At 26.2% G+C, this 12,927-nt stretch overlaps 2 protein-coding genes across 2 annotated transcripts; one reads left to right on the top strand and one right to left on the bottom strand.

Moving 5' to 3' along the window:
• Nucleotides 1–6,143: 6,143 nt before the first annotated feature.
• Nucleotides 6,144–6,609, top strand: LOC124936945 (transcription factor PRE3-like). The gene is made up of 2 exons (XM_047477473.1): nucleotides 6,144–6,269; nucleotides 6,348–6,609. The coding sequence occupies exons 1-2, from the start codon at nucleotides 6,144–6,146 to the stop codon at nucleotides 6,495–6,497; spliced, it is 276 nt and encodes a 91-aa protein (XP_047333429.1). The 3' UTR covers nucleotides 6,498–6,609.
• A 3,571-nt stretch (nucleotides 6,610–10,180) lies between these two features.
• On the bottom strand, nucleotides 10,181–12,452 carry LOC124935572 (galactose mutarotase-like). Its single transcript, XM_047475999.1, has 5 exons — nucleotides 12,263–12,452; nucleotides 12,054–12,103; nucleotides 11,861–11,984; nucleotides 11,654–11,752; nucleotides 10,181–10,809 (listed from the first exon to the last, which is right to left on the bottom strand). The coding sequence occupies exons 1-5, from the start codon at nucleotides 12,450–12,452 to the stop codon at nucleotides 10,181–10,183; spliced, it is 1,092 nt and encodes a 363-aa protein (XP_047331955.1).
• Between the last annotated feature and the right edge of the window lie 475 nt (nucleotides 12,453–12,927).

The following is a 12,927-nucleotide window of genomic DNA, read 5'->3' as shown; positions in this document are numbered from 1 at the left end:
TATAATTGGTATTATTTAATTTGTACTATGTATGTATGTATTTAATTAAGAAGCAATATTTAAATAACAAGTTGATTATAACGTTACACTTTATTTATTTATTTAATTAGAAGGCATTGGATACGGAATGAGAAATAATTTAATAAAATGAGATGTTGTTTGTATTATAATCCTTGCTGTCCATTGGATCAAGATCATGTGCCTCCTAGATGTATGCTGATTGACTCTTTGACTCCTCAATATATTTCTAACCAATTATATTCAATCTCATGATTTTTATTTTATTTTATTTTATTTCAGATTAGATTTTCTCAAATAAGTTATAATTAATATATATATATATATATATATGGTATTTGGTTCTTTTTTACTGCATGTTTCTATGATTCCATCTAGTAATTCTAAGTCTAATCCAAGTAAACTTAAATATCTAAATTCACATCCATTAATCATTATTGTTTGTTTGTGGTTGATGTTATTTTGGTTTCTATCCGGTTCTTTAGATGATTTGAGTGGTTAATACAACATTCTAGGTGTGTGTTTTGGTTTTGGTTTTTTTTCTTTTTATTTTTTGAGTTTTTATTTTTGTATTATCAGTGATTGTCTGATACTGTTTTTGACGCTTTTTAGAATCGTGCCTCGATTCGGTTTCCCTTGACTGCGTTGGGCATGACGCCAAACAGGTTTTTATCGACGTTTTGACACTTGGTTATCATTTTTTTTTTGGGTTTTGCGCGGCAGTGTTGATTTGGTATTGGTTAATACAACATTCTAGGTGTGTGTTTTGGTTTTTGTTTTTGTCCCTTTTTTTAGTTTTTGTTTTGTATCATCAGTGATTGTCTGATCATGTTTTTTTTATGCTTTTTAGAATTGTGCATCGATTCGGTTCCCCTTGACTGCGTTGGGCAGGATGCCAAATAGGTTTTTATCAATGTTTTGACCCTTGGTTATCATTTTTTTTGGTTTTGTGCGGCAGTGTTGATTTGGTATTGGTTAATACAACATTCTGGGTATGTATTTTGGTTTTTGTTTTTGTCCCTTTTTGAGTTTTTGTTTTGTATCATCAGTGATTGTCTGGTCATATTTTTGACGCTTTTTAGAATTGTGCCTCGATTCGGTTACCCTTTGACTGCGTTGGGCATGACGCCAAACAGGTTTTTATCGATGTTTTGACGCTTTTTAAAATTGTGCCTCGATTCGGTTCCCCTTGACTGCGTTGGGCATGACGCCAAACAAGTTTTTATCGACGTTGACACTTGGTTATCATTTTTTTCGGTTTTGTGCAGCAGTGTTGATTTAGTCTCTTCACTCACTCTCAAAAGCTTGAAATAGTTTATCCTTCGCACTATCATTTTTTGGTGTGTATTAGCTTAGTTAGGTGTGAGACTCGACTATATCAATTTTATTTTGTATTTTATTCTTTATTATTTTTATGAAATGAATTTTGTTAAAAAAAACTCGAACTTGGGTCGATTTCACCGTATTGGTTCAAACTTTGAATTGTATAACATTAGACTCAAAACCACGATTTCACTAAATATTTTATTTTTTAATTAACTTATCACATGTAAAAAAAGAAACAATTATCTATCTTTTCAATTTTTTCTAAATATTTCCAAACATTACACATTTTAAAAATAGATGCGGTAGCTGGAACCCGTATATGTCAAAAAATACTCAATTTAAAACACAAATACGCTCAAATTAATAAATCGTACACAAAATTGTCGTTTCAAAGTTTTATGAATAATAAATACCAAATTTATCCATTTTCAATATTTTTCAAATTTTTACTTAGAACACAATTTTTATAATTATCCAAATCACATTTCCTAAATTTGAATGAGTAGATCTCAAACAAAATACTCAATTTATAAAAAAATAATGTCCATAATATGTATAAATATCATTTCATTATAAATGTGACAAACTAATTAAAAATATATAATATAATAAATTAGAATAGTAATATGTGCGTTTAGCCAATTTGGTTAAAACATCAATGGTTAAAATTACAATGGTTAAGTCATACGATTAAAAGTTCGAGACCCTTTGAATAAAAGTCGAAACTCAAATAGCAATCGACAATTTTTCTTTACTTATTAAATCATTAATCACCATCACTAAACAGCTCTTTAGTGCCACCGTCCACCATTATAAACAAATCTGATTGAAGTACCCGATATTTCAAAACCATGTCCTTTTGGCAAAAGTGACAGACGTGTTGTTAATTGTATCTTATAGTTTATAATAATTAATGATTTTAATGACTTCGAATTTAAATTATTTTCAACTAACATTAATTATTGTACAACACATTTAAATGTGTTAAGATACTATTAGTAAATAATCATTAATTCTTAACTAGGTCAAATTTGACGACTAATTATTTGAAAATTGAAATGATATATTCATTGTATTGTTAAGTATTGTGAGACATCGTACATGTTTTTAAGTTCACGTTATATAAGAAAATCAATCTTTTATTTGACTTATTTGCCCTAATATTAATTGCAAATTATAACTCTTCTTAATTCCAGCCATTTAAGGTTAATTAACTTGTGGAATCTTATAAATTACTCCATATTATTTAAATATATAATGAAAAAAATATAAGGTATTGTTAAAAATTGAAATAATTTAATTTAATTTTAAAAAGTACTATAACAGTAATCAGTATAATAAATTAGGGTTGTGACTGTGGCACATGGCAGCCCATTTGTTTTTTTTCTTTTAGAAAACCAAATTATTATTATTAATTTTATTTTAATCATGTATTTCATTGGATGCCTTTTACAAACTACAATGAGTCATTTGTTGTTGATTGAGCTTTTTTATTTATATGTGATAAATTATTATTATTATTATTATTTAATTAAAAGAATTACTATATTCCCATGTTATTATTTTCTTTTAACTTGAGTATGAATAGAACCCGAAATTTTAATTTTTTTTAGGGTGTCTTGTAACTAAAGGATTGATAATTAAAGTTATTATCAATTAAATAGCTGAAATTGGATATCATATGGCTTAATTATATGCCTAATTATGACTAATTAGTTGACCATTATTTGTCTTATAGTAGCTAAAAGACAAGCTAATATTTTGGCCTCTTTTGAAGTTTGAACTAGACCTAATGTCATTATACTTCTATTGTCATTCTCTAATTCCCCAATACTAAGATTATGAGTAAAAATTCATGTTTTTTTAACGGTTTTTACATTAACTATGATTATAAAGTGTCAATTTCGATCTATAGAAACAAGTTCATAAATTACTAAATGACAATAATCCATTCCATGTGAAGAGACAAACAATTGAGAGAAACATTCAAATTAGGATTATTGCTAAATTTTAACGTTGTTTTACTAATTTATCGGAGGAGTTAGAACACAATATTGCCACCTTTCATTTAATTGAGAATAGAAAGATAAGAGATTTGAGGATATAAATTCATTAGTTAAAAGTGAAACTTATATTGTAATACTTGAATAATACACAATAAATATTTGACAAAAAAAAAAAAAATACTTAAGATATTTTTATGGGCAGGTTAATGGAACATCACATTTTAATATTAACAAATCTGACATATTTACTCTTCTCAAAATATTCTTTGGTTTCATTAGGTAACATAAGCTTTACTTTTTCTTATATTTGAAGCTTTAACTATAAAAATAAAATAAAATAAAATTAAAGTTAGATTTATTTTTCCAGAATTAATGTCCTTAAAATGATATTTTATTTGAAAAAACAAAATAGAAGCCTTACCTATTATAAAAATGGGTATTCATTTTTTCACCATAATACAAAAGTACATTGGAAATTGAGGTTTGACAATAGAGCCATTGCTTTATAAGAATTACAAATCTTTACAATCTAATACAAATATTAAATTACTTTAACCGTCTATTCGTTTAGGTTCGTTCGGTTATTCTAGTTGTTATCATCTATATCTTTATTATTACGATTTCTTATGATATTTGTTCTTAAAAGTCGGTTAAAAACCCATTCAACATTTTTCTTTTGATACTCGAAATACCTTTGATTTTTGTATTTAATTTTCTCAACAACCCGACTTATGATTTAGAAAAAAACTTGTGTTTAAAGTATTTAAGATAAAAAGTTTTAATTATTTTATTAAATTATATCATAAGAGTTTGTGATTAATTGAGGTCCAGCCCATACAAGCTCGTCATAAAAGATTTGAAAAAATAAAAAATAAAAATAGTTTGTGTAATAAACACGATTTGCAGTTTGACCAGTCAATACTTTGCCCATCCTCTCCTTAATTTGTAAAATATTAAACCACCACTTTATTAAACAAATAAATTTTAACTCTTAGCAAAAAAAAAAAATTATAAATAATTTAGGATAATTGTTTGTGTTATTTACGCAAAGGAAAAGCTTCATAATTAATTTTATAAAAATAGCTAAATATACATTCAATTTAAGGGTAATACGTCTGATTAAATTAAGTAGATGAGTACATAAATAAAATAATAATTATAGTATTTTTTTTTTGTTGATTCTATTTATTATTAATAATTATTTTATGTTATATTAAGAGTTTACGTCATACATACACACGAATAAGTACAAAAAAAATGGGTTATATTAATAAATAAAATAAGAACAGTTCGTGTTAAATATATTAATATTAAGATAAAGGTGTGATTTACCAACTTTCCTCGGAAATATAATATCTCATTTTTTTATTATGTTAAATATTTTTTTTATTATAATATCAAAGCTAGCTATCCATCCACGTATAAAAAAATAAATATAAAAATATAGTTTTCAAAACTTTATTTATTTTTAAAATGACAAGAATTTCACCATCATAATTATTTATTTCAACTTATTTTATTTTTACGTACCTGAGTTTATTTTCCTAGTTACTATCAAAATATCTTTACAATCCTTGTTTGATTATAATATTTTCACATTGAACCTGAAATTTATAATTGTTTAGCTTTTCATTTTTTAATAACTTTTGAAAATTTACAACATTCATTAAAGCTACATTTTTCATAATTAAATTTAAATTGTATTAGTTCATATTAGTCAATGATTGTATGATTAAGTTACATATATGTATTGGAAGATTAGAAACTTTAGAATGAATTAGCCTAGCTAAATTGAAGGACAAGTTGAGGGGCTATGTGTTATTGCATTTTTTCTTTTTAATTATGAATTAAAATACCATATAAGCTTAAATTATTTCTATAAAATATAAAAATATTACTATTTAATCTATTAAAAATCTAAATAACTTAAATTTTCCATTAAATATATTTTTTTAAATCAATAAAAATCACAAATAATCCAATCTCAATTCTCAAATAACAAAATTGAACATAACTATGTCAATTTTAATGAATATCCTAATTTTTAATTTTTAATTTTTTTTTTTTAAAGTTAACATTTTCATCTTCATAAAACTTATCTCAACTTATCTTAGGTAAGAATTTTGTCAATTAAATTATTCTAATGAGTTTGTTTTAAAAAGAAGACTCTTAATATTATTATTAAATGAACCCAACAAATGAATAAAATTTATAAATCAAGAAAATCCAAAAGATTCTTCTTGTTAAACAAGATGATTAATAAAAATTAGCCAGCCATTAAGCAATTAAAGACTTCTGACAGACTCGCTGTCTCACTTCTCTCTCTAGGTGGAGATCAAATTAGTCGAGTTTTGAAGAAAAAAAAAATTACCCTAAAATAATATTTTTCTTTTGGTTGGGATTGGTTGGGAGAGTATGTGATTCATAGTCGGTTTTCATTCAAATATAATGGGCTTTAAGTGAAAATCAAACTCGTAACATTTTGTTTACTTAAATAAACTCTTTTCGACAAAGTAGGTAAATTTTAACTTATTTTTGTCTAAAAATGTAAATAAAACCTAATATGTGTCATCATCTTCTTGAAAAGATATCTCTAGAAAAACTCTTTTTTTCCTTCTTCAAGTTCCAACAATCCTTCCTTCTCCTTATACCTATTTAAATACAACCTCCCCCCACCGCTTTCTCTCCATTCCATATCCCTCTCTCTCTTCCTTACTTCACTCTCTCACACACACACACAAACACAAATCTAGCTTTTAGGGTTTCATTAACCGCCATTAAAAACATATAATCATGTCAAGCAGAAGATCACGTTCTTCAAGGCAATCATCTTCCATCTCCGACGAACAGATCCATGACCTAGTCTCCAAATTGCAGGAACTTCTTCCCGAGCTTCGTCAACAACGAAGATCCAATAAAGTAAATAACTAATCTTTTAATGTAATTAGAAAATGGGTTACCATTATTTTGTTAAATTATAACTTTTTTTATTTTTAGGTTTCGGCTTCGAAGGTACTTCAAGAAACTTGCAATTATATAAAAAATTTGCACAGGGAAGTTGATGATCTTAGTGAGCGGTTATCGGAGTTACTTGCGAACGCCGACGGACCTCAGGCGGCGATGATTAGGAGCTTGCTCATGCAATGATAAAAAGAAGAAATTAAAAAAAAATGATGATCTTTTGAGTTTAATTTATATATCTTAATTATTAATTAATGGTTTTCTCTTGCTAATAATAGCTAGTAGCTAGCAAAATATATTATTAATTAATTAATAGTGTAATTTCTTCAGCGGAATGACTTTGAGGGTTTTTGTTTTGTTAATGTATTTCACCACCTCTTAGTTAATAAATTAATATTTCTTGAGGTTCTCATCTTTTAATAGCAATGTCTATTATTTTATTTTGTTTAGTATTATTGTTTTTTTAGAGTAACAAAATAGTCAAATATAAGCCAAAGTGAGACATTGGTGACTCATTATTGGGGAAATGATAATGAAGAATATAGAGTAGAACAAAATTGGGTCGCCATTCTTTAACCTTATTCCTAAATAACCCGATCAATTTATTAGACACTTGCGTCTATTTTTATTGTTCAAAGTTGTCGAGAATCAAGATAAAAACATAAAGCGAATTTTCTTCGAAGTATAAACTTAAAATGACCAATTTGATATTTGATCCAAGAAACTAAAGAGAGCATGATGCATAGTCTAAAGAAAAAAGATGTGGATATTCCTACACTTCTTTAGATCTTCAACTCAAGCACGAGTGTGTTTATTCGAACAAGTTTCAGAACCCCAACATTTTCAGAAAAAAAATTCCATTATAATTGGTTCTTGTTGTTAGTTAGTCCTTTTTGAAGATTATACTATGTTCAATTTACAATAATATTCATGTATTGTAAGAGAATCTGTTTCTTTATTTCTTCGCGACTAAGTATTTTCATAAAACTAGACTAATTAAGTACATACTCCAGTAAAATCAAATGTAAATTATTAATTTAGTGTAAAACACTTTTCACTTGAATCATCTTAATTAGTTTATTAAAAAAATGGATCCACATATTATATAGTTCAATTCTTTCATTAAAAATATATAAATATAAATTCAAAATAGTTAACAATTAAATAGTGTTATTTCAAATAATATCGATGTAGTTGATTTCTTTTTTATTTTTGTAAATTTTATATGCATATTTAATTAACTTACATCCCTATATGAGCATGTTAGTTAATGTACTAAGTATCAAAATTTAGTATTATATTATGTGTCATTGATCATGTCTTCAACTTGATGCCAAGAGACAGGGACTTAATTATATATACAGAGAGATTAATCTTTCTCAACTTGATCTGTCACATGACATTATATAATATATATATTTATATTAATATATAGTATTGTCAATTGTTAATCACTGGCTACAAACAAACTTGTGATCGAACAACATGCATGTATGTCCTCAATATTGTTGATAAGATCTTTTTACCTGTTTATTAATTTACTTTAAATTTTACTATAATTTTTTTACAAAAATTTATAAATACTCAAACAAACATAATCTAAAAAATGTATCAAGGACAATTTTTCAATAAATTAATTTATCCTTCAAAATAAAATCTGGAAACAATTTTGGGGGAGATTGAGAAGATCCGCAATTAGATGATCACAAATTAATCAAATTAAATATAAATGACAGAGAATCATATATATGTTATCCATTTCGATTCGGCAAATTAGGTGAAATTAGTGAGACTCAATTTTACAATGGCTTTTTATTTTAAGACTAGTTGTCGAATTATCAAAATTTTAGTTATTTAAAGATTTTTTCAAATTGGAAAAACACGTGTCTTCTTATTTTTTTACTTATAATTTTAAAAATAAAAAATTAATTTATCATATTTGTAAGTGAAATGATATTTAGAGACGTTTAAGATGTATTTATTTTTGAGATTTACACATTTTAATTTGTCTAAGTTGGTTTGAGTGATTAAAAAATGTGTAATCTAAGAAAAGATTTAAGAAGAGTTGAAAAGAGATAAATTTAGTATTTATTTTTCACAAAAATTTATAACGACATAATTTTGTGTATGATTTACCAATTTCAACGTATTTATGTTTTAATTCAAGTATATTTAAAACATACTAAAACAATTTGAATATGTTAAAAGATGTGTAATGTGGGAAAATTAGATAAAAAAAAATGTTATTTAATTTTTATAAATGTAATAAATTAGTTAAAAAAAAATACTAGGTTAAAGTAAGAAGATATGCTATTCATTCATTCATTTGTAAGAAAACTTTAAATGCCTAAAATTTTGATGGTTGAAACATAATTCAAAGTTCGAGTCTCTTTTAATAAATTTTTTTTTAAAGCTCAAGCCTTAAATATCAATTTTGATAGATTACACCCCTCATGTATAGTTTCCACCCAAACCCTTCTTCATAAAAAAAACGACCAACTTGTTAGCTAAAAAAGTTAAATGATCTACCACATGGTTATATGGAAGTAGAAAAATATGTCTCGAAGCCGAGTAAATGTTATTCCGACTAAATTTTATCAATGATTGTAATTATTATTTATTGTACGTTTATGTGATAAATGATGGTGTGAAGAGAGGGTCATTAAGACACTAATGGGAATCATTGGTTACGGTATATACTATTTTAGTGCGACTAAAATTCGAAAAATGGATCAATGGATCGTTAGATGTCTATATAATTGGCGGTTGTATGGTTGAGAGACTGTTGATTCTATAGGGGTGTCGGGTGAAATTCTTGTGACATTGAATGAAGACATGTATGAGAAAATGAATGTTAGTTTTGGTAAATACTCGGTTAACGTTCAATAAGAAATCAGGAGGATAATTTCCAATGGGTAATCTCTGTTGTCTATGGGTCGATTCTTTCACAATTTAGAATTGAGTTCTTTAATGAGATGAAAAATATGACTAGTCTTTGAGACTTAAAAAGTTTTTGTGGGAGACATGAATGAAATTAGATCTCCGTCTAAAATAAAATGGGCTAATAAGCTTAGTAATCTAATGCGCGAGTTTCTAGAGACAATTGAAGATCTTGAACTTATCGACTTGTCTTTAGAAGGTGGTCAATTCACCTTTAGATATGTGTATGAAAAAAGATTCTATCAAATATCTCATTTTTTAGATGAAACGTTTTTCATGATAAATTTTTTACGGAAGATATGTGTATGAAAAAAATTTGTATTATGGTAAGTCAATGTTATATATGTGTCATGAGGAGGTTAAATCGACAACTCACTTATTTTTGCATTGTTGAGTGATGCCTAATATCTATAGTCTTTTGTAGTGTATTATTAAGATGATTTGGGTGATATCCGAGTCTTTGGTTAATTATTGGAAAGTTTTGAATTGATACGACTGATATGATATGTCTACATAATTGAGTTACCATTCAAATTAAATTTTAATGATTGCAGTCGCCCGATACGTATCATATATAATACTACTGTTACAACGCTTTTTGAGATCCGTTCCAAAAAACCGATACAACCGATCAGGAAGTTAATGAGTCTCTTCGGGGTCTACAAGCTACATGCTCTATTGAATAACTTTATTTATTTTTAATATATATGAATTATTTAAAAAAAAAGTTATGTACTTGTGTTTATAATAATTTGTAAATGATGTAATATGTCAAGGACTGGTTTGTATTTTTAACACATAAGATTAATAATAGGGAAAAATAAACAGATCTGTAAAAAACAAATTCTTAGAGAATGCTCCAAATTCTTATTATATAAAAGAATAGATCGGTTTAATCATAATTAAGAAGTATACCAACTTAATTAATCCTAGTAATTAGCTGTGAACCTATAAACCATAATATGATGATAAATCTGACCCGGATTCACAATCTGAGACGGAAAGTTCGGGTGATTAACCGAATCCGGGAACCCTTGTGTCTCCAAACAAAGACCCGCATACTTCCTATAAACCGCTCCATCTTTTCCCTTAATTCTACTTATTTTATTGCTAGTATAAAGTTGGATCCCGGGTTGATTAGTCCATAATTCCATCATCCGACCCGATTTCTTCTCCTCCACAACCGCAGCCTTAATCAAATGTTTTCCTTTACTTGAATCCACCAATACATAGTTGATATCATACCCACCCGGGACTTTTTGGATTCTTGACCCGATCATTTGGGATGTTTGGAAATCATAATATGTACCGTTAATACTTTTAATTTGACCGTTTGGGATGAGGTTGGAATCTACGGGTGTGTAATTTTGGGCGTTGAGTTGTAGACGATGAAAAAGAATTCCATATTTATTTGCATGACCAGCGAGATTCCAATATGTGTGAGAAATAAGATTTATCGGTGTTGGTTTGTTTAAGGCTTTTGCTACCATTTTTATTCGTAGCTTGTTGGTATCGATTATTTGGTATGTTACTTCCACGATTACATTACCAGGAAAACCTGAAAAAATAATTCAATTAGATAATTTAAATCATACATTGAGTATAAAATTGAATTGTTTTTTATCAAATAAATATGTTTTTCCAACTTACTCAAAAGATCATTCAAATATTTCAAGATTAAAGAAGGCCTAAATATATAGGAATAATCTTGTTTAATATAAATTATTGGAAAATAATTCTTTAGGTAAATAGGAAGTTAAAGATATAAATTATGTAATAAAAAATATATTTTGATATTTTTATCTATAATTTAAAAAAATTTTATGTGACAGGTTAAATATTTGAGATTTATCTCAATCTCAAAAAGAACAATACTGTATTTATTTGTTTTTTATATTTTGAAAATTATATAAAAGTTTCAACCCATAAATTATGATAATGACACTTATTTGTTATATTTTTTTTATTTGATCAAAAATCAAAATCTATCATATTTTGGTTAGAATTTTTTTATATACTTAATTTCAAATTTTATAATTTTTTTTAATCTAAAACAGTTGAATCTAATTCAATATCAAATCTTTCAAAAAGAAATAAAAATAATTTATTTATTTAATTATTCTCAAATTAAAGAAATAATTGTGATGGTAATAAAATACTTATTATTCTACTAGAGGTGAGATTACTTTCAATAATTCAGTATCTACTAAATCTTATTTTTTTCAATAAGGGAATTCAAATAATCAACAAATTCAATAATTCTAATGGCTTATTCAATTAATAACTTATTCAAATAAACCACATTATATCAATAATTTTCGATTCTGAAAGAATCTAAAATGTATTTAAGTAATCCAATATCAAATTACTAAGGCCTTGACCAAAAAAAAGCTCATACTAACCTTCTTCTCCATCAAAGCTATTATAAGTAAATGTAATATGTGAATCCTTTTGGTAATTTTTTACCGACCATATGACATCACTAAATCCAACTTTACCACCTGAAATATAGTATTATCAATAAAAAAAATGAGATTTCCTTTAATATATAATAGTGGGTAATTAAAATTAATTAACTAAATCTTCATTATTATTATTACTATTATTACCATGGAGAGTATTGTTTCCATCATTGGCAAACAATTTGTAGCACTTCCCCTCAAGACAAAATCGAGCCCCTCCTATTCGGTTGGCGACTCGCCCAACTATGGCTCCGAAGTAAGTCGTATCATTCTGTGTTTCAAAATTGATATGATTAGAGTTGTTACAAATGATTTTGTTTTCTATGTGAAAAAAACAAACCTTATATTCTTCAATATTTTGATAACCAAGAACAATGTCTTCCAACTTTCCTAAAATTAAATAACAAAAAAAAAAGCTAATGAAATAATGGTTCATAATTATGTGAATTTCAGTCTTGTTTTTAATTTATTTGTTCTATTGAACAATTGTTCTACCGATTTAATCGAGATTATGAATAAAATGAAAAAAAGTTAGAATTTAAAAAGAACCATTTTTATCGGGCACAAGTAGGGATAAAAGAGTGGCTCCATAGTTGGTGACCTTGATCGAGAAATTTCCCTTTTGGAGTTGATAAATGTGAATTATTTTATCATCTTTAGCTGTAGTTTGATGAGTTTCTGTGAGGAAAATTATGCAGAGGAGAATAAGAAAACCAGAGAATAATTTGAAAATACCCATTTGATAAGTATTGTAATAATATAATATAATTCAGTATATGGAGATAATAGTAATAAAAATGGGATATTTATAACAACAATCATGTAAAAAATGGACATGCACATTTTATTTTTATTTTGTTAATTTGATTACGTAAATCTAAAGTTTTTATAAAATTCTTGAAAGATTTACCGTATTAAGGCCAGAGAAATTAAGAAAATAATCTCTTAATTTGTTTCTTAATATATAATTATATAAATATATATTCTTCGTATCCTAAAAATTATAACCAATTATTACTTTATTTTCTCTCATTTATTTAGAAACCCGAACCAACCCTTATTCTATAATATATATATATATATATATATATATATATATATATATATATATATAATATCTTTTTCACTTAACATATTAAGATTCTTTTTAATAAAAATAATATTTTTGACTTTCATAATTATATGAGAAGTAATAGTGAGAAATTTGAGAAAGA

This window comes from Impatiens glandulifera, chromosome 4 (assembly GCF_907164915.1).
Source record: "Impatiens glandulifera chromosome 4, dImpGla2.1, whole genome shotgun sequence".
NCBI classification, from domain to species: Eukaryota; Viridiplantae; Streptophyta; class Magnoliopsida; order Ericales; family Balsaminaceae; genus Impatiens; species Impatiens glandulifera.
Note: the sequence above shows the minus strand (reverse complement) of the source record. Positions and strands in the feature narration are given on the sequence as shown.

Coding starts and splice junctions, on each gene's coding strand:
- LOC124936945 (XM_047477473.1), top strand. CDS start 6,144: ATGTCAAGCAGAAGATCACGTTCTTCAAGGCAATCATCTTCCATCTCC. Junction 6,270..6,347: donor AACAACGAAGATCCAATAAA/GTAAATAACTAA, acceptor TTTTATTTTTAG/GTTTCGGCTTCGAAGGTACT.
- LOC124935572 (XM_047475999.1), bottom strand. CDS start 12,452: ATGGGTATTTTCAAATTATTCTCTGGTTTTCTTATTCTCCTCTGCATA. Junction 12,104..12,262: donor ACTTGTGCCCGATAAAAATG/GTTCTTTTTAAA, acceptor ATTTAATTTTAG/GAAAGTTGGAAGACATTGTT. Junction 11,753..11,860: donor TGGAAACAATACTCTCCATG/GTAATAATAGTA, acceptor ACTATATTTCAG/GTGGTAAAGTTGGATTTAGT.